This window comes from Manduca sexta, chromosome 10, assembly GCF_014839805.1.
Source record: "Manduca sexta isolate Smith_Timp_Sample1 chromosome 10, JHU_Msex_v1.0, whole genome shotgun sequence".
NCBI classification, from domain to species: Eukaryota; Metazoa; Arthropoda; class Insecta; order Lepidoptera; family Sphingidae; genus Manduca; species Manduca sexta.
The window spans coordinates 5,066,307-5,089,428 of record NC_051124.1 but is presented as its reverse complement, the minus strand read 5'-3'; the positions used below and the strand labels follow the sequence as shown (position 1 = coordinate 5,089,428).

The following is a 23,122-nucleotide window of genomic DNA, read 5'->3' as shown; positions in this document are numbered from 1 at the left end:
AAACAAGGACTTAGTTTACGAAAATATAACTTCTTAACAAATCTAAAACGAATTTTCGCCAACAAGATTATGTGACACACTGTGAACATTTTTGACTTGATTAAGTAATGTTATAAGTTATTGTGAAAGTGAAATAAGACTCGGACGATGCATTTATCGAGTGAAGTGAGTTCGACAACGAACGGGCTGGGCCACGAGGCGCCGTCTTCGAGTTATGGTGGTAGCGGTCTGCCGAGTCAGCCGCTCACGGCGGAACTTCTTGCTGAGAGGACCTTGGAGGGATTGCTGGCTGATCACCCTGGAGAGTTGGTGAAGACTGGCAGTCCTCATGTGGTAAGAACTAAAATCATTCCTTTATTCCATATATATATTTAAATAGCAATTTATTTTGTGCTGATTTGTGTTTCCTTTCAAAACTTTGAAAGCCCACTTTCAAGACATAGTACTTTACAACCATAGCCTAAATTAAGATTAGAGTCAAAGACTTTAGCTGTTGAAACATTTGAAAACAATCATTGACGATTTTTATTTAAAATCTTACCCACACTTTCACTGACAAGAGCTGAATGCTATTTACCTACATTAATATATAACCGTTTCATTATGTATATTTGTGTTCAAAAGGGTCAAAACTGAATAAATATTACTTCCCATTAATTTAAGGTTTGCACAGTACTGCCTCCGCACTGGCGGTCCAACAAGACGTTGCCGGTGGCGTTCAAGGTGGTGGCGCTGGGCGACGTCGGCGACGGCACGCTGGTCACCGTGCGCGCCGGCAACGACGAGAACTGCTCCGCCGAGCTGAGGAACTGCACGGCAGTTATGAAGAACCAGGTCGCCAAGTTCAACGACCTTAGGTTCGTCGGGAGAAGTGGAAGGGGTGAGTTTATTTTGTGACTAGTATAGTATCACCCTTTTCCCTTTTTAGGGGTAGGTAGAGGTGTAATATTGCATCAGTAATGGTACGTCCCATATAATAGGGTCCTTTTCCTATTTACCGGGTACGAGAATGTAATTGATGAATAGATACTAATAGTGGTACAATCATCCTTTTTCTCCCAAAGGAGTAGACAGACGTGCAACCAGGGCATCCACTTTTCATTATATCATTCTAATTAGCCAGAATGTTTTAATAGTTTTCTTTTGTTTGGGTATTTATTCTGTAGTATCTGGTGATTTTAAATATTGTAATGTTTAAACCATAATTGTAATTTTATTTTATAACTTATAAACATTTTATAAATGTAGCTGAAGGCAACTACTAGTAGTTACACTAAGTAAGTTCAGATTCCGGCTCTATTCTCGTGATGCTTACTATTTTTTCTGGAATAGAAAATGAAATATTCTATAATTGACGGATAGTACACCTCTTTATTTATAAGAGTTGCCTGTTAATTTATAAAAGTAGTCATTATTTTTTTTCACGTATCCTAAAATACTCCAGAATGAAATAATATATTTAGTAAGATAGGTTATAAGACGATAAAACAATACGTTAAGTACATATATCTATTCACAAATAATGATTATGTTAAGATAAAAGCAACTTAAAATCAAATTGATATTGAAGATACCTTCGCGTTGTGATTTGATTTTATCTATACATTATACATCATCTAAGCTGTTTAAAGATTTAAGGAATAGATTTGGTACAGTGGGGCCTTAACAGATCAATTACCCCCATTGACTTAATATTCCGACAAAGCGAAGACCTGTTGAAATATTCAGACGCGAACGCGCCCGGGGCTTTGTTTTTGAGTGCTCACTGACTGAGGGGGATTTTTTATGAGTACATGTCTACATTATCGTAAACATATATGTTGTTTTGTATACGATATGAAAAATTTACTTTTCCTGTTTTGAGGGGCTACTTTGGGAATGTTTAGATAGTATTCGATTTTTGTTTATTATTTGTATATGCTGTGTAGTCATAAATATTTAAATAAAAATCTTATTTTATTAATAAGTCATGGCATTACTGTAAACACTAATTGTAATTTGTGGATATTATTATTAATTTAACCATATTAACATATAAGTATAAGCAAACAAATTTATAATGTACTATTGTTTGTCATCCCAAATAAATAAAAATAAAATGGGAACGAAGGAGCAACTTAATTTGTTTTAAATGTATATTATGTCGAACGTAAGTGGAACCTACATTTATAGTTAACATTTTTGCGTATTAAAAGTATGGTACATTTAACAAAATCTTATCTACTATAACAAAATATAAAAAATACGGGTAAACTACTTAAAATAATTTACAGAAAATTTTCTATCACTGCCTTTTCAATAACCATTTTTAATCTAAGATTAAATTAGATAGTATAAACAGTGTTTTGGGTAAAATTTAAAAAAATTGGGCAAGGAAGAAATTGGCAACACAATAATTAGTTATAACACTGATTAGCAATATTTATTAGCTTGGCCTGTGGTATAAGTTATATTGTTTCTTTTGTTTAATGAGTATTCAAAAATACCAGCTCTGTGTGATATAAATTGCGCGGTGAACCCTCCATAGCGTCCGTGTCGCGACGTCTAACACTTGTGGTGATTCTGAATGCGATCGGCGATTAGTGGCCGATTAGACCGCCTGCTGTGCATACATTACATACAGATTATCGGCCGTTGGGCTGTTAACACTAATTATTATCATACCTGACATTGTTTCGCTAATTATGTATACAAACAAGAATGTGTGGCGGCTAATGCCATATAAATTATGGTGTTGTGTGTATAACCCATTGCAAGGGTTATATTGTAGTACAATAATATAAAGATATAATTGAGTAGTTATAAAATTTTATGTGTACTTAGTCACCTAATATTATATTTAAAAAAATAGTCGTAGTTCATGTCTTGAAAGTATTTATGAGATTTTGGCCCTAACAGCGGTTTTCAATAAACGATCCCGATCTCAATCTTCAATCCGATTCTGAGAATGAACCAATCAAAATAACTCATTTGTAAACATGTCAAACATGTCAAATTTGTAAACATGTTCTGATTGGTCTATTTTTAAATAGAAAAAATGAGATTATTTATTAAAAATGGCGGTTAGGTGATGGCCAATGTATGTTAGCAACAATTATCAGTACTATAATTAGAGTTGATGAGTAGCGAAGAGTTTAATGATTTTTATAAAGGCATGTCTACGCTTTTATATTTACTTGTAATACTTATTTGACTTGCTTGTAAAGGTAAGCTGGCAGAAATTGCGTAAGATAGAGTATGGATCTGTCATCTCTATTTTCTACCATATTTCGTTTCCGACTGGTAAGCGTCCATTGCACATGATAAAATATCGGCAGTGACAGCTTATTACGATAAGTCGCGTTTGTAGGTATGTCAGTGTACCTATGTGCATCGAATAAGGCATGCCGACATGATCCTAGCGATCGTCGAGGGATGCAATTCCAGTTAGAAGTAAACAAATTATTTAGATTGCACTAGAACTTTACTGTAATCGATATAAAGAAAAAACAATAGAACACGTTTAAAATATGATTTTAGGGTATTAGCTTCATAATCTATTAAGCATCGTCCACAATGAACACGTTAATCATTGAAGTGAATCGTAAAATTACCCTTAATCAAGTGCGGTGTACACTTTTAAATTTGCTTTAATCGCCGGCTTACGCACTTGTGGATCTTCATCGTAAGTGATCGCTTTACAAGTCTTTGACCTACGTGCCGGGTTATACAACTTGAGGCAGGTCAGGTTTTATAATTGCATGCGGAAATAAATTTCCTAGTACTAAGGAAAAAGGAAAAATGTATTTCCTAATACAAATATTATACTCACCTAATTGTTGTGAAAACCATTGCGAAATCAGATAAAAATATCAACGTCTTTACTAAATGTTTTTTGTAAAATGTCATTGCATCTATAGGTGTGATTCTATGAGATAATAGTAACCGACATGTTGGCAACTTTGCCTACATTAATGTAATTTTTAGGCTTAATCATTGTCAAAATAAATTTAAATACTATGTAAGGTTCTGCATTTGCATGTACATATTGAAGTATGTAGTACATGCAAAATACTCTATATTAGTAGTGCTATTGTTTAACAGAAAACCGTCGGGAAATGGCTTTGCTGTTGATTTTTCTGCCATTAGTAAAACTGCCGGCATAATAAATTAGATCAGTAATGTACCCGCTATTTCCCCTGACAATGAATCATTTAGTGAGGTCACAGATAATATTATGTTTCCTATATGAGAAATAAGAATACTTCTATGCAATGTTTAGCTATTAGATTCAGAAAGATTTTGGCATATAGTTTATTCTGCAATTTTCTATTTAATTACTCACGCAGTAACGTGCACTGATGCTATAAACTGAACTTGCATTACTATAATTGTATGTTTCAATCGATACAAATGAACTACGAATGCCACGAAACTTAAACTTTGGGGTCGCAAACATCGCACAAGGAACATCCAACTGTAAACTTGTCTCGCATCTCATATTCAAATAGTGCAGGGGAGCTAACGAAGCGGGTGGGGGAGACAGGGGAGATGGGTTTAACTTGTAAGAAAATATCAACTTAACCGACGTCGGCGCGCGTCAATTGTGTCATCGTAGTGATGTTAACAGTCGATGTGCGTGTCAATAATTCGATATTTACGTGTGTAGCCATCAACTCGTGTCAAGAATATATTGATACGTTTATAGGTTACAATTATGACATATATTTGACTGTCTCGGTGGCGTAGTTGTAATGTGTACGCGGTACAATTACGTCTACCGCGTTGAGGTCCTGGCTTCGAAGTCGCAGCTAAGAGTAAGAAATTTGGCGGTGTGAACCCCCGTGCCTCATACGTTAAGTCAATGGTCCTAATTTCTTACTGGTTATGTCGGATCGCCGATTGTAATAATCATTCATATTTCTAAGTCATTATTTTACGTTTAGGAAACATTCAAATTAAAATGATAAAACAATAAATGCAAAATGGAGCATCGATTCTACATCGAATTTGGCTGCGGCAAACCTTACAGAACAAATCTCCCCGACAACGAGCCCGCAAGTTATTAACGTTATGGATAAGTTTGCCGTGAGTTAACTAGAACTGAGCTCACGCCGCCGTTAATCCTAATAATATTGTGTAATTTTATCACAGCTCTCGTTGATTGACACGTGCAAAAGTAAATAATGTAGATTTGTTTCCCGAAGAAGGAGCCTCATTAAAAATTCCTCAAACAAACAAAAGCTTTCGGCTAGCGTGTACACGAAAAAAACCAATATAGCCCTGAGCGGCGGGAAAGTGGAAAAGAAGTTAAGAGGTGTCTATTTGTCACGTTCCTTCCTGAATAACGCTCTGCTTTCCAATTAAGGGTAAGCGCTCTCTTTGTTTATCTTAAATTGCGAGAAAATCTCACTCAAATTATCGAGTAAAAAGACTAAGGGGATCGGTGCCCTACAGAACATAACTTTTGTTTCGTTCCGGGATAAAAAGTTGCATTTCTAACGTTAAGGGACGAGGAGCGGGGAATTTTTAATAAGCGAAAAATTTAATGAGAGTGCCCCAACCACTTTTTGCTTCGGCCCGTGTCAGCTAGTGGGGGAACGGACTGTTTTATAAGATATTATATTAGATATTAATTAATTCAAAACATCTTCACATTTTAATTATTGTTATTTACTTTATTATTTAAATGATTTCGATGATATATCGAGTGTGACTGAGAGCATGATAGTGTAATATTTGTGGATAGTTTTATAACTTTATTAAAATAATAACGTTTCATATTTCCAACATCATATAATCGTAAAAGGTATGACAGAGTGTATATGTTCCTATATATACGAGTTTAATATATTTCGCATAATTATTATCCTATGAGATAAAAGTTAAGTGCCAAAAGAACTAGATATACTTCCGAATATAAAAACAAACCATTACTTGATCTATGAGTAGTATCTGGAATCGCCCGCTACATAGACAAGACAAGATAGTATCAAGAAAAATGACTATTACTTTATACGCATATTATACACACATACATAACAAATCTTTTTTCAATACTCGTACATTTTAGGATGATTTTAAGGCAGTCACCTTATTATACCCCCGGGTGTTGCAATAAGAGCCCAATTTACCGCGCCAATAGTCAAGGAACGACATCTGCTAATCGATTGATTGACCCCACGTTCTGCGATAAAAAATACTCACGGCTCGTTTGTCCCCCGTCTCCCCATTCGATCTTTAATTGCCTCGTGTGTAAGGCGATTTTAAGGATCTCGAGACATTCTGGTGTTGTGACTTGAATTTTATTATTTTGCAATAAAGTTTTGATATCAGTGTAAATCAGATATTTTTGTTTTGTGTTCTGCGTAGATATTATTTTTCTAGTGTTCTTATTTTACAATTTTCTTGATTGAATGATCAACTTGCCTATCTATTACTAACTGTTATAAATAAGTAAAATTATCACAATTTTTTGTTGTCATTTTATTATTATCAAATATAATGCATCATTAAAAATTTTCTTTCATATAATGTTAAAATATTTATTTCTAAGCTTAATTCAGATCATTTTAACGCATTTTCTGGCACAACAATTACATAGAACTATCACACAAAAGTACATAAGTAGTTATGAAAAAGTGAAACTATAAAGGTGACAAGCTCTAACCAAACATTGTTGTTCAAACGGCCCAAGAGGAGCGCGCTGGCAACACAATACACACCTCATTCACCCTCGCAGGAAAGAGGAATTATTTTTGTATAGAGCCGCGGTGAAAAAGATCTCCGCCTCACCTTTCCTTATTAACCCGAGAGGGCGCCTTTGATGCACTGCGTCCGCCCTCGCAAACTAATGATTTTAAATTTGCCCTGTTATTTTACAACCTGCCAGTATGTTTCGGAGATTATTATGGATGTGCAGATGTTTTTTATGAATGTATGTGGTAATGTGCTTATTATTTATGCTGTTTGTGATTTTGAATTTGGAACAGGGAATTTGGGTACTTATAAAGTACTTTTTAAGTATGGCAAGGATACATTTAAACATTAATTTAATGGAAATTTTCCTTTGGATGGTAATTATTAAAAGAATAATCGTTGTTATTTTAAAGACAATAGTAAATTTTGTTTTCATTCATACGTATATAAATTATGATATAACTAAAGTATTTATACATTGTAGTTAGAAAACAAATTGTAGTACTTAAATAAATAAATTTCTCACATAAAATATTGTTTAATTTAGTAATTTCTGATAGAGTCATAAAACAAAATATAATTAGAAGCATTTAAATTTTATTTGAATATGAATCAGCATAACTAAAAATGCCAAATGAAATAGAGACGAGTGCTCGACTGAAAGGCTTTTATTCATCATCTTAATGAAGGAGCGAGACGGAGCAATTTCTTTGCGTTTGGTCGGTCTCTTTAGCGTTGTTCTCTTTTCCGTTTTTAATTATTGAACCACTCATTCCTAATTATTGTTATTAGCGATGGGGAGAGTGGTGAAAATTGAGGGTCTTGCCGAGTAATATTGACCGCTCGGCTTGAGGTGCGTCCCTCGGGAGGTTTTTAATTGTGCTCGCTTTTGACTTTTCCTCTTGTTCTTTTGAGACGCTTCAATAAACTTGGATTTTACGGTGTCTCGCTTGTATTAGGCGCGTTTTATTGGTCGAGGGGTAAAAATTATATTGCTTTTCTTATGTCGATGTGTGCAAAAGTGCTTTCAGAGTCGACTGTCGTTTATTCTAGTTAATCCTTATATGGAGTCAATTCGCTAATATCTCTAATGTGTTTCGGTCGGCATAAGGTATATTTTATATCCAAATTGCCGGTGTCTAAGCCGAAGATCCCCGGTAATCCGTGAAACCGAGATCAAAGAAGCTCTCTGCCATTACGATTGTGGCTCATTTTTTATTTAGGCGGGAGATGCGAACTCTTATCTTAACGCGGCTCTCGCCTACTTTATGACGTTATAAAGCTGATTTTTAATCTGAGGCGCTCGGGAAATTGCCGGGAACAATTCTGTTTTTCAAGTTTGATAACGTGGCTTTTTATATTTATTTAGTATCGATTTGTGTTTCGGAATATTTTGTGAGCATATAAATGAACTGTTCTAATAATAATAATATCAGCCCCGTATTATATACTTGCCCACTGCTGAGCACGGACCTCCTCTACTACTGAGAAGGATTAGGCCTTAGTCCCCCACGCTGGCCTAGTGCGGATTGGTAGACTTCACACACCTTCGAAATTCCTACAGAGAACTTCTCAGATGTGCAGGTTTCCTCACGATGTTTTCCTTCACCGTTAAAGCGAACGATAAATTCACAAAGAATACACACATGATTTTTGAATCTGCGGACATTGGTCTTGGCAGCCCGTTCCACACCCAACTAGGCTATCGCCGCTTACAACTGTTCTAAACAGCAATAAAAAAAAAAAACACTTTTCTGTGTATCATTTACTGTAGTTTAAATATACCTTAAACTGATTTTGAATAGAGCAACACCAGAGTTTCTTGCCCGTTCTTCTCTGGTGAGAACTGCTTTCCGAACTGGTGGTAGAGTTAATATTGACGGAATCTAAATAATGCACAGCATTTTACAGGTTCAAATAAATTATTTCATTTCATATCAATGTAATATGGTTAAGGTATTTATTCTAGTACCTACATAGTGTCGGTGATACTTGACATTTTACTGAATTATTTTAGTTATTTATAATTTGATTTACCTAGACAAGAGGTTTATCTGCACTTTTATAATTTACTAACCACAGCTTATTTTTCAAATTTATAAATAGTGCCAACTGCCAAGGATAGATGGCAGCACTAGTTTTCAATTCACTTTTTCATTAACTGGATCAGTGTCTGACCATAATCTGTAATATTTAACATAATTAAGCGTAATCAATATGGAAATAAGTATTTTTTTCTATTGCGAAAAAAAAATGTGTTTCATGAACCAAGTTTTGTCTATAGCATAAAAGGCTCAACTCTATCTACAGCATAGTGCCAGTGCCCCGTAAAAACTCAAAGGAGTTGCTTCGTATTCCAAGACTTCTATTTGTTAATATTTCTTAGATCGGAAACTTCCACGAGTCCTCTGCCCCCATTGGTGTTCATGGCCGTTGACGGTCCTGATACCAGGCTAGTTTCTTTAAGCTATTATTATATTATAACTTTAACGTGTCATTTTTATTTTATGACAATACATTTTCCTAAAAATAATGATTTAATAGACGAACATTTAGAAAAAGTTAGTCTTCTATTAGTAAAATAATTATTACAATAGGTTCAATAGAGTTTAAATTCACAAAGTTGTAAATTTAAACTCTATCTATCAAATTTTTTAGAAAAGTATAATATAGATGACGTGTCAGAGATATCTTTGGAAAATGTATCTTAAGTCGGGGTAGTAAAGTATTTATTTATGAACAATGAGAGTCCCCTTCGCGATCAATATCAAATATTTTATGAAGTTTGTCGCACGTGCACACTGTGTGCAATATGTTATAGGCGGCGAGCTAGGAATGTCTGAGCACGCGGAGAGCCAAAAATATCATAATCTGATATCTACATTAAATATTAAGCAGTACTTTATTTTATTGTTTATTTTTTATTGAAGAAAAAAGGACTACATCGCAATTTGATATAGGTTAGCTATATTAGGTATTTTTTTCATGTTGTATTAGTTTTGATAAGTGTGCCTTGTATCGATTTTCCTCTGTCTGTATGGTAAGACTTTTAATTCAACATAATTCGATTTTGGAGCTGAAATGTAAGACTTGCGATTTAACTTGCTAAGCCTGATTCTAAAATTTGTGTTGTCTATAGGCGTGATAATATTTACCTTAGTGATATTAATTTTCTGCACACGTTACAGTCAAAATAATCAAACTTCCCAATATCACAATTTATTTTAGTCAATCCACATTTATGTCAAAACGGACTCTACATAATATTTTAAATAATATTTTGCCACGACATTCCGTTGCTTTTAAAATGTGTGGCTCCTAGAGTTCCGCCACGCTCAGCACCGACACGCTTCGGTGCAATTCTGAAGGGATGCTAGAAATATATTATTTTTTATGAATATCTAAATGTTTTATGAGGATCCTTTTCGTTTTTCAGATTTATTTTCAATTTTAAGCATAGTAGGTACGCACCAATTAATTATTTATTACTTAAATTTCTGAATCAATAACGTAGTCGGAAAACTTGCTCCTTAGTCGTATGTCTAGACCATAAAATTCTAAAATATTTTATATATGTGTTTTATTAATATTCTTTAGCTATATATACCGTTTTCTATAGTTAATACTATAAATGGTCATAGTAGTGGGATAATATTTTTTCGTACATTAAGAATATCCTTCCATATTTTTTTTGAATATATTTATGTATCTAACTATTATGGTAGATATATACAAAAATATATCACAGAAACACTCATAAGTCACTTAAATATATATTTTGTTTTATGGGTATAGACAATGAAGTATGGCCCGCACGATGTCTATGTGCTATGCAAAGGGAACCGCAATAAATGTTGTGTTGGTATAAATATTTGTCACGTTATCGGGAATGAACCCGTGACCTTTCATTTCACATGGCACATCCGCAGCGTTGCCAAATAATTAGACCAATACAGCCATGCACTTATAAATGGAATCCCTTATAGGTATAATATTTATACCTATATTTGTAACATTTGTAATAGAAATAAATAAACAAATATTTATTTTATATCTTTCACTCATTAAACCTGGAGCAGATAAAAATAATTTTCAAACACATAAACTTCTTTACAATGATCTTAAAAATAATGGCAGAATATCTTACTGCCTTGGACAATCTCCGTTTTATTTACATCTCACGAGTAAGTTATAGCCTATTTACGAAATGTGTCAGACAAGAAAGTTCTTTCACATTCCACGTACGTTTCGCTGCGGAAAACAATTTCTTGGTCTCTGTTAAGTTCTCGCCGAGTTTATGCGGGTTTTATGAAAATAAGCGGGTGGCCGCTCATTTCGGGTCGGCGGGTGGGGGGTGATTCGGATGGAGAGGGGGGAGGGAACGGTGGGTGTTTATGTCGTTTTCATGGCTCGGAGGACCACCGCCGCGGCTTTTGGCTTCAAGCCAGACTCTGAAAACGGCAGCCTCTCTTTTGTTTTGTGCGCCGTGGCGGAATGTTATCTCGGCGTGTTTCTTTTATTCAGAATATAATTTCTTTAAGTTGAAAAATAACTTTCTACGTAAGCGAAAACTCACCTTCTAGTCTAGACTGGCCACTATATTTGTAATCTAATTTTGTATGGCGTAAACGGTTGTTTGCAAGCTTGCCAAATTTTCTGCAGGGTCTCTAAAGGGGATTAGGTTTTTTGTTTATTATCGGTGGTTTTATTTATTTATATTAGTGTATTTTCGGTCATTCACCTCTTTACCTTGCCAACAAGATTATTGCCGGTGTATTGCCACCTACTTCACAGCTTTAAGTTTCATATTAGAACCGAATATTTGTTCCTTTGAGGTAGTAACACGTATTGCTATTTGGTCTTAATATAAATGTTACTCGAGTTTTGATAAGTCTCTTGTCATGGTTTAAATTAGTACACAATATTAAAAAACTATCAATCAGTGGAGATAAGGATCTGAATGCAAAATAAAAAGTTGAAGAAAATTCTTCTCAACACGGACACAGGTCATCAACAATCATTAAAGCAATAAGAAGTATCGACAGACACAAATATAATAAAACGCAAAATTAATTTACCGCATACGATTGATTTATAAACGCGGCACGAGCTTAGAGTGTCAACTGATGAACCACTGGTATTAACCATTAGTATGTGTGTTGATATGTCAGCGATTGTTCAAACGGTTGCCGCCGTGTTTGCGGCCGTTCTGCGGTGGATGTGTTACTATGGCATTTCAGCTGCCTGCCGAGGCCCGCTTCCAGAATCATTGACGAGCAAACTTAATTCAACGAGTCCATTACGGTACGCCAACACTATTTGACCTCGTCGTATAGTACAAAACCGTCAATGGACGGGGAAGGAACGTGTACCGTTGGCGAATTAGGTCGCACAACGTTGTTTTAACACGTTATTAAGTGATAGGCTGAACCGTGGTCGCGTTAGGTTGAGCTCATCATTTCAATTGACCACTTCGTTGGTAACTGTAAGTGCGTATCAAGTTTTGGAAAGGGAAACATGGAGATTAATTCTTATCTATTTGTATTCAGTAGGGAAGTTTTGTATGTTTTCTTAGTTTGTTTGATTTGGTATTCAATTATTATGTAGGTTTAAAATATGCTAGCAACAGTTTTGATCGTCACCACTCTTTCACAGATAACAGACTTGAAATTGAAATTCCTACTTCCACATGTCTTTATTATGCTTAATTACATTGTAAATAGTTAATCACTCAGTGAGCAGTATAGCACAGCTTTACCTATACTTCCACGTAAATCTTCAAAAGACTTAGGCCATCATGGTTTAGGCGAACATAGTTGCAAAGCCTAGATCTTTAAGCAGGTCGCGACTTCAAGAGATTTTAGGCCATTATGATTTAGGCAAATATACTAGTTACAAAACTTAGGACACGATAGTTAACCGCTTAACTATACTGACTAAATGACTATTTATTAAATCCTAAAACAAAACAGTCACTTCTATAAAGTGTAGGTCTGCCGTCGGCTTGTCGTCGGTCGTGAGGGCACGCGGCGCGGCGCGCACGGCCGAGCGCCACAAATCAACCGACGGTGCCAAATAACTTGACGACTTGCGATTTCTCGCAAGATTCTTTGTGCATACCAAGGCTTCCGAATGACATAGAACACGTTGAATTTTATGAAGGGGGAAACCAAAATTCTTTGGATTTTTAAATTACAACGGTTTGGCACGACTCTTCTTTCATCATCCTGTTAAATCTCATGTTCCTTAGTAATTGTATTCGTTGGGGTATTGTAGTATAAAACAGCGGTTTTAAAGAGATGAGTTAGACTTTGGTATTTCGTTTAAATTTAGGTATCTTTGATGATTTTCATATCTTTAACCACGTCAGCTTTCTTGTTTAATAGTTTTTATTAAAAGCTACAGCTATTGCATCAAACATCAAATTACCAGTTATTCGATTTCTATTAATTAAGTGTATAGGTTAGTATTGATTTTAGTAAATAGATATAGCTACCCACATGTATCAGAAACTAAAGTTTGTTATTATTGTTCCCAGGTAAATCATTCACATTGACAATAATGCTGGCAACGTCGCCGCCGCAAGTCGCCACCTACCAGAAGGCGATCAAGGTGACGGTGGACGGGCCCAGGGAGCCGCGGTCCAAGACTCGCCACCACGGCTTCCATCCCTTCCATTTTGGGCCGAGATTCGCCCCTGATCCCCTCATGGGATCTTTACCATTTAAGTTATCAGGTATGTTTTTAAAGTAATTTTTATGTTAACATGTTTCAAATTGATGGACCTGTCCTATTTTAATCTGTCATGGATATGTATTATAAATGTAAGTTTGTGATGATGTATGTATGTTTGGTAGAAGGATATGCCGAAACCGTTGAACGGATTTGGATGAAATTTGGCTCGCCTATAGACCATGCCTAGATTAACACAATAAAAGGTCAGATTTATGTGTAAGAGTATAAATTATAAAAGGCTGATTGTGTGTAAACTATCTGTGGTTAAAGAATTACGGAAAATATAAGCATCACGCAACCTTTACTACATCGACACATCGGCCCCTCATCTCGTTTTGAGTTTCCCAGACGTTTCTATCCAAAAGATATTAAATTGTCAGCCGGGACCGTTGTCACTCGCGTCCGGCGCGGCGCCTCCGAAGGGGATTTAATTTTGTCGAGAAGTTTTGCGTGACAATTAATTATCAATTTAGAACCCTCTTTTGACACCTGCAAGGAACAGGTAGCCGGTTTTGTGTCCATGATTGTGAGTCGAAATATGTTGTACACGTGACATTTTGATCTATGACGCTGTTCACACTTAATTTTCCTCCTCAAAACTATACATTTGATGAACATAATTTGACTGCAGACTCGACATGACATTCAGACTGAACAAAATGGAGTTTTAAAAATGTAATTCTCTAATTCTTCGCTGATTCATTACTTCACTTTAACTTCATAAAGCTCTTAAAGAATGCCTGAAACAATATGTACACGGGTCGTATTGAAAATATGCGTAGCACCTGCATAAAATTGGCCCTAATATCGAGCCGACACCCCGCGTCGCTCGTCGCCACGGCGCGGCGTCGCTAGGCGGCGCCTCCTTGTACCTAAGTAATAAACACCCCATAATTGCACCTTTATAAAAGAACCTGGGTAAAGGCCTTTAGAAGGATATAGAAGCTATAGGTTACTTGTATCTATATCATAAACCGTTGAAATCTATATTTAAGATGTGAATATATTTGATATAATATATTTTTAATTGGTTTAGATTTAATGTTGTTTCAGGAAAGAGAAGGTATTTAAGTAAATGATTAGTTTAAAACTAGATTGTGTTGTTAATTACAGTAAATTAGAAATGTTGCGGGTCTTAAACAGTTATCAAGCTAGCCGTTTTATTAGAATTATATTTGATAAAGAAAAATGTGCTTAAATAGTCATATTTTTCACTGACTATTAGTAATAGAGATAAAAAACCGTCAACATTTATTATCAACCATAAAATTACTAGTAATAATAGTAATTACCGTTATATATAATAAATTAACGCGAAAAGCAAATTTCCTGGTAACAAATAGTATTTAAGGTAAGGTTCGTGTTCGTGGAGTCTGCGCTAGGTGCCGCTAGTGGCACAAACCTCGTTAAGGCGGGTGTCAAAGGGCTGTAACTCAATTACGCGTCGCGCTCTTGTGCCGGCGCCCACTTGCACCATACGTGCTAAGAAATCCGACTTAATGTCAGCTGCTTTTGTACTTGTTTCTTTGTAATGGAGGTTTGATTACAGGCGACGCTGAAGACTTTTCTGTGTAATTCAAGTGCATTAAATTCTAGTTTTATGCGTATTTTATTAAAGCACTACTGCGGTATGTAAATTGAATTGATGATTAACTATATGTCTCATAGTTGAGTAACTTTGACAAGTGGAACATAACTTTGCCGCAACTAGCAAAACTCCACATACGTAGGCACAACGCGAGAATACAAATATTTTCACTCTACTTAACTAATATAAGCCCCCCACATGTCACGGATCAACTAAATGCGATATTTGAACGCGTTACCTGGCATTCTCATTAAGAGCGCGCTCACATAACGCGATTTAACAACTAGGCTTCTTTCGCGCGAGTTCGCTTTGTTCCCGCTTTAGAAACAATTTAGAGGGCACTTCAATATGTAAATTCCGCGCTGCTCGGCTGTTGTGACGAGCCTCGAGCAAGTGTTGCCCTCTTAACGGCGAGCGCCAATAACCCTTGCGAAATCATGATAAATTATCCACACTCACGTTCACGCGTTGCTCTTATAGATACAAAACTTTGGGCCGCGATGTTCGAAGTATGGATGTGGCATTAGGGAGGCACACCTGTGGCCTAGATAAGTTTTGATGAAATTACTATTAGAGCGTTATTTATTTAGATTCTGAATTGTACTTCAAAACTATTAGTGTAAAGATAACAAACAAAAAACACTATATAATTATTTAAATTCTCAACTAAAAATAATTTGTAATATTTGTACTCTGTCATTAATTAATTCCCAAAACAACTTATAGCTGTCAGCACTGACGTGACATGAGTAACGGTTAAACTCGCGGCGCTATCCATAATTATTATCTTCTAACATCCGTGGAGCTCACGTCGCCGTGTGAGCGCCACTTAAAGTCGCAGCCTTCGCATTATTAATGAGGGAGCCTTAGAGAAAATTAAATATAGCATTAGGGCCGGAAGCCCGGGATTGGGAGCGAGGGTGGCAAGAAAGGAGGATGGGCATAACCCTTCCACCCGCGGCGCGCGACAATGCGGGTGCATAATTACGCATTTGTAAATTTTAAATGTCCCCACCCGCCTCATACAGGCTTTTGTATGACGTGATTCGGGCTTTTACTGCACCTTTAAACGTACGAGAATGAATTCATATGATTCGAGCGCCATTAAACCGGAGTTTTGATTAGTGATGTACGTCGTTTGCTGGAGCTTGTACGGAATTCGCGATCATCCATATTTTTTAATTACTGTGAATATGGAAAACGCAATGTTGGCTTTGTTTAATTATTATAATTTTAATAGGGATGCAATGATAGTTTCCTTAATCTTATACATTCGAAATCGTCGATGGAAACCACTTCTTATATTTTTTATTAAAATAATTTATTTTTAGCAACTCATTGGATAAATTCGCCACAAAAGTCCCTTAAGCTATCATTAATTACAAGATAAAGTTAAATTATTGATATAGTACAACAAAACTCGGATAATGCTTAATCACATGTACATATTTAAGATACTACGAACGTAGTTTCAACTTTACCTGACCCTCGAACTAGAAAACAAACATCCCGTGTAACCTTCATTCCTTGTTGTCACAGCTACTTTCTACACCAAAAGGTTAATTAAGCTAAACAAAAAGGGGTTAAACAAAATCAATAGAAGCAAATTCATTAAGCGCTAAGCAGATTGAAATCCAAAATGGCGCGCAAGATGGCGTCGAGCGGGTTAAGGCGCGTTGACAAAGCGTGGTCGTTAGTTCGCGAGCCCTTTTATTAACCTTATGATGTACGGAGGACATCAGTCTTGCTAAGTCTCGGCTGTGACGTCATCCTTTAACGTTACTATCCACGCACGGCTTAAGCCTATTTGTGTAGGTTAGACTATGTAATGGTGCTGGATTCGGTAACGAGCTGATATTTTGTTCTCAAAGTTGAGATTTACATCTCTTCTACAGATTAGAAGTGGGTATCTATTCAACAGTTACCTTTATAAAACATATTCTAGACAAATAATTTTGGAATAAATATTAAAGTTAAATGTTTTGTCTCTAATTTAGTACTCTCATTTGTAAGGGTCACCTGTCACCGCTGGGACGGTAGCGCAATGTGACTGGTTCCGGAAATCGTGGTTTGATTTGTTCCATTCTATTTTGGGTGGACACTAATAGAAGATAGTCAATAATAATAGATAAGGCTCAAGTCTCTGTAGAAGGTTAAGCCTTTATCCAGAAACTTCTTTGCTAAGTAAAGGGTGATGACCAAGCCTGTTTGGAACATTGAACACTCACTTCACTAACAGAAAGCCCAGAATTTACCAGGATTTTCAGCTAAGGATAGAAAGGGGGGGGGGGGTGCTAGATGAGGTGAAAATATGAATGTCGATAAGTTACTGATCTCATAGAAAGCGACAAAGCTGTTACTTTATTTCAATCTTCTGTGGGATAGGAGTGCTGATTCCAAATATGCAATGTGTATTATAAATTAATATAATACATGTAGGGTCTTTACCATCATCATATCAGTTCACTATGAGACTATACTAATATTTCAGTGTCAGTATAAAAAAAATTGTGAGAATCCAGATTAAATGTAATAAAGTTTTCCATTTTATATCATATAGTTAAAAAAATCCTCGTCGGAACTAATATAAGTAGTGTCTTTTAAAACACATCTATATCGATGAAAAGCATTATATTACTGAACATCGAACAAGCCAAAGCGCAGAAACAAAAGAAAAGGGAAATCATCCGAGCTCCGATGTTCGAAATGTAAAATAATTACTTGAAAGTGTTTCCAACCCTTTCTCTAATCACCGCGAAGGGTCTCGCGAGTTAAAAAATTCCGCCCTAATCCCGGGACATCAGAATCACACTAAAAACGTAAATACTTTTATCCGCGTAATCCGACCGTCTTCGCGGATTAGCGCTGTATCGGAGGCAGGAAAAATGCAAGACGCAATCTAACAAATGGCATTAAAATGTTTGGGCTCAACCCTCTCGCGGCTCGGTACGATTTTTCAAAGTCGAAGAAAAAACCCCTTCGTCCCGGGCAATGTAGCGGACTCGCAAGCCTTCTGATGCGACCAATTCACTACTATTGGGAGGTTTTGATACTTTGTAGGGTAAACGTAATTTTTGCGATAGATAATCTATGATAATAATATTATTGTATTGTAAAGAAAAAATTGTTGAAATATTAGTTTATTCAGTTTTTTAACACATTCTTAATATAATATATGCCTCCAAAGGCATAGGAGATCAGGGTCAGTTATAGTTTTCTTTGAGTTTATCAAGTCTCAAGGCCTAGAGTGATACTTGTGGGGACAATGAATATACCAAATAAGTATAATTATCTCATTTTAGGTGAATTACGGTACACAGGGTTATTTTGACATTTACTAAATGAAACCACAGGTTTATGTACTTGAAAATAACACTTTATAATAAGTTACTAGAACTGTTTATGTCAAATAAAAAGGTGTAAGTATCGAACAAAATAAATAACAATAAAATGTTATTTTAATGTTAACAGAGGTAGAGACGAGTATGTCGATTTATTTATTAACGCAATGTCAAATTGACCCAGTTTATCTAAAATCTCTATAACTTTATATTTCATAGTATATCATACAACTATGTGTAATAAAATCACACTGTTATTATTCATTAAGTCTATAAAGTAAATAAATTATTATAAAATGAATACAATGTGTAACAAACTATAAAAACATCTTGGTCTTGGTACACGATACAAGTGCAGAGAACAGAAAGAATTCCAACATTTTTAACGAATGCAAATCGCCAACCGTCTGGAATCGCCCTCGCTTTTGAATCTTTGAACAGTGAATACGAAATGAAACAATGCCATACCATTTTTCATGTCATAGATAAGGAAAAAATCTTGGAAGTTATTATCGTTTAGTTTCTTGGGGTTTTTAACATACGTTACCTACTTGGGTACATGCCTTATTAAAATTAGAGTAAATGGCTCACGTTAATAATAAACAAAAACATTGCAGTCCTATGTTTTCACATTAGGTTTACAGTTAACTTTAATTATTACCAAATACAATAATCATTTTGTATTGAATGATTGTTTATAAAACACATGTTACTATTTCCGAAAAATTCAAACAATAATGACATACTTATTCCAATAATTCTGTAGCATAAAACAATCTTTATGTTTGTAGTGTTACTGGTATTAACCACTAAAATTCAACGCATTGGTAATACTTATACATCAAACAAGTATAAGTACCGTTTATTAAAATCGCGTAAACTACCTACCAACGCATGGATGGTTCCGTACAATGTATTAAGTTCTAGAAGATTCTACGTATTTTTTACGGGCATTGCAAAGTGACTGATTAGATCGAATGAAGATATATGATTCTTCATCGCCGGTCGACTTAATTATTCCGGCCTATTTGAAATCGGATATAAACAAGCTAATTCCGGAATGCGACACCTTACGTGGGCCACTATAGTGGGTTTCGCCATCCGAGGGAATACAAAAATCATATAACTTCTAATAATACTCTTACATAATATTATTAAAACTATGAGAAGTTCGGCTGACTATAACATTTTTAACGTTCTTACTAAAATGCTGCAGAAGATAACTAAGATTCCAACAGCAATTTTTTATTGTCATTATCGGAAACCAGAGTTTGTAAAATTTCTGGATCGGATTAGATCGGCTAGGTTATGGGGCAAGTGTAGATTTTAAATAGTGTCCCAAAGGAATACAGCGTTTGTGGAGAATTTACTTTATACACGTCGTGTAATTAGTTTGTGGTTATTTTATCAAAACGCCCATTTAATACTTGTCAAAATATAAGTTCTATTGTGTAATTGATTTGCATAAAATCATCTCAATAGCTTTATGTATCTTCTTATTTTTACACATTGATTAACTTATAAAATTGTTCTACAAAGTATACAATTGTTTGATTAGTATTTAATTCATATAAAATTCAAGACCAAATTTTATGTATGACTTATGACACAGACAGCCAAACATACATATTAAAAATGAGAATTGTTTTTTTTTAACACAGAACCCTAGAATTGGGCTCCAGTCATACCGTAGTGGGGTAATTAAGTGCACAGTTATTTTTTGCTCCGGGCCGCCATGCGGATATTGTCTGAGCTGCGGATGCTCTTAGCTGGAAGAAAGCTTTGAATACCGTCTGCTTGGCTACTTGCCGACGAAGTGTATTTAAAAAGCTATTAAAATTACTTGGCGAATATCAGCCAGTACTTTGTTTATAAAATTCTTTTATATGCTTGGTTTTTCGGTATTTCAAATCTTTGTGTAGAGTTTATGTTAGCGATTAATTATTTTTCTTAGATTATCTCGACATTATTCCAAGCAGTATTTCGTCTGTTTCAATTTCATTGGTTAGTCATAACGGAGAGTAATTTACACTGATCAGCTACAACTGAGAACTGATTCATTACATTAATCAGTAAGGGATAAATAATAATATTATTCACACGTAACAATACAATAATGCAAAATCCATTTAACCCTAGCGCTTATCCGATATCAAATCATTATCGTAAAAGCCGTGAGGCACTCGGAGCCAAGATTACGGGCTTAATCCTAAAAAGTAGCTCTTGTCTAATTGCAGCGAACTCATAAAGCACTACACCTATAAAGGCTAAGCGGTCGGATTCAAAATAATGTGTTTTACATTTTCGTACCAACGGTATCTGCGACATAAAACGGCCTGTAATTTATTCTATTGCTGAAAGGGTTGGGTTGGCTCGGGTGGGAATTACCCAAGGTGGGTGCTAAAGGGTTAAGCTGAATATACGGGGTCGCGGCGCCGGCAAACTTTGTTAATTTATGCGCTTAAAAATGTCAACTGGAAATTATGACGCCAAAACACATTTCCTATTTGTTTTATAAAGTGAATGCGATTGCGTTGATAAGAAATTGAACCTGTTAAAAATATCCCATGTCCGTTTTTTTGGGAAAAAATCGTGTACTTTTTAATAGAACAACGGTAAATATAAATATTTTTCAATACGGTTGCTATTTTAGGGTTGTACGAGACTAGACGATTTATTAATTATTTTGTGAAATTTATATAATATTTGTATTCCAAGGATATTAGAGCTTTGCACTAGCGAAACCATCCTTACATATTATAAAACAAAGTGCCCCGCTGCGTCTGTCTGTGTTTGAACTAGATAAAGTCCAAGACTACCGAACGGATTTTGAGCACTTTTCGTATGGAGACAGTTTGGGACCCTAGGATGGATATAGGCTACTTTTTATTCCGGAAAGATATATATATAGCGGGACTTATATACCAGAAAAATACTTTCACGCAGTTGAAGCCGCGAACAAAAGTTAGGCAATAATATAATGGAGTTTTTAAATCATGCTCGTACCTTGATTCTCTCTCTATTTTTTTTAAATCTGACGAGTCGAACTGTTGATTTGTAAGTGTTTTTTAAAATAATTTTAATTCATATCTAGTCTTTATAATCGCAGTCATGTGTATAAGCTTCTTAAAATAATTGTATCAAAAATTCAATTACCCATTCCTCTCCTCGCATCTTTGTCCTGATTTCACGATTCCGAAATTCAACGTTGATGTCAAAGTAGGTGTTTGTAGGTAACAATTGAGGAGTGCCGCAGCGAAGATAAGGCGCGAATTGAAACAAGCTTTGCGGGGGTAGGGTGGGCGCAGTCGGCACTCATTATTTAAATATTCTGATGAGTGCGTTAAGTATCGCGTTAGCGTTAGTGGAGCGTTTTACGCGATAACTCTTAGCGCTATTGTTGTGCTGATTGAATTTACAATTGACGTCTTTGTTGTAATTTGACTGAATGTTGAGTGATAAATGGAAGTTTTGGAATTGATGGTTGTTTTGTAGCGTTATGTAGTGTGAATCAGGTGGATGTGTTTTTTATGTTTAAAATCTCAAGTGACTGTGTACTTACCTATCAATATGATGTGAATAACGGCCAAGATGATTTGTCATTAGAATTCATACGTAATGGAACGTATTTTGTCTCAGGTATCGCTCATCAACTAGCTGGGTTACCAGGTAGCGAGTGGGGAGCACTGGCTCGACACTATCCACCACCGATACTGCCGGCTCATCCGCACTTCACACCTCATGTCCTTCCTCCGGCTCACACGCAGCCGCCACACGTGCCACCACCCCCACACGAAACAGGTATGGTCATGGGACTACAAAATATGACACATTATTATTCATATTTCAAACTCTCAAAAGCCGTTTTTAAAAACTTATTTCGTCTGTTTAGATTACTTGCATATTATAGCTGCTTAATCCAAGTTTATATTGTTTTATAGATGTATCATCAGAGAATCCAATAGCGATGCGAGCACACAGCACGACAAGCCCGGCCAATTCTCGTCCAAGTTCACCGCAAGATGACGACATCTCCGTCACAGCGTCCATAAGTCCGCCGCCTGACGACCGTCCTGGCGCATTCACGTCAGTAACGCGAACGCGCAAACCACTCCAGCCGCTGCCAGCGCCATCTAGTCTATTCCACAGCGCGTTGGCAGCGCAATTATTCTTAAACTCGCCATTATTGCCCACTCCACCCGCGTGGCTGTATTCCCAACTGTACGGAGGTTACGACTGGTGGCTGCGACCGCCGGCTCCTCAAGAGGATTCTAGTTCAAGTCCAGACAGAGACGAGGAAGGATCCACAACATCTGGGGCGGGAAAAAAAAGACCCGCGTCTCCTGAATGGTCGGAACAAGGAGTCCGAACTCGCAGTAAATCACTTATCACGCCGGAGAAGAGACCGGTGGATGTATGGCGTCCGTATTAGTGAAACAGGTTAATTTTATATTCGGTTAGTCTACCGTCCGATGTGTTTGAGACTTTAATTAGACATTATTGTGTTCGTGTAAAGTTGGATACGAATTCGGTAATAGTGATTAATGTGGATCGATAGGTGTTTTTACGTTAAGTAAAAGTAAAGTGAATTTCAAATCGTAATGTTTAAATATTGTTGACTGTATTATAAGATAATGCAAATTATGTAAATAAAGTTATCGAAATTTTTCAATCGTCGTTTTAATAATATTGCGCACAAGTGCCGATGGCATCGAATTTGCGCGGTATGAGGAGTAAAAAGTTTTGGATTGTATCCATTATAGTCGAAACCGCATCGGCG

At 36.0% G+C, this 23,122-nt stretch overlaps 1 protein-coding gene across 1 annotated transcript; it reads left to right on the top strand.

The window, feature by feature from the left end:
- On the top strand, positions 1 to 22,779 carry LOC115440250 (runt-related transcription factor 1). Its single transcript, XM_030164478.2, has 5 exons — positions 1 to 333; positions 664 to 880; positions 13,217 to 13,414; positions 21,982 to 22,143; positions 22,284 to 22,779. Exons 1-5 carry the CDS (start codon positions 148 to 150, stop codon positions 22,772 to 22,774), a joined length of 1,254 nt encoding a protein of 417 aa, XP_030020338.2. The 5' UTR covers positions 1 to 147; the 3' UTR covers positions 22,775 to 22,779.
- The last annotated feature ends 343 nt before the right edge of the window (positions 22,780 to 23,122 follow it).

What these genes read in the sequence shown, in the direction of transcription:
- LOC115440250 (XM_030164478.2), top strand. Translation starts at nt 148, where the DNA reads ATGCATTTATCGAGTGAAGTGAGTTCGACAACGAACGGGCTGGGCCAC. An exon ending in TTTACCATTTAAGTTATCAG is followed by an intron (nt 13,415 to 21,981) that starts GTATGTTTTTAA and finishes ATTTTGTCTCAG; the next exon opens with GTATCGCTCATCAACTAGCT. An exon ending in ACCACCCCCACACGAAACAG is followed by an intron (nt 22,144 to 22,283) that starts GTATGGTCATGG and finishes ATTGTTTTATAG; the next exon opens with ATGTATCATCAGAGAATCCA.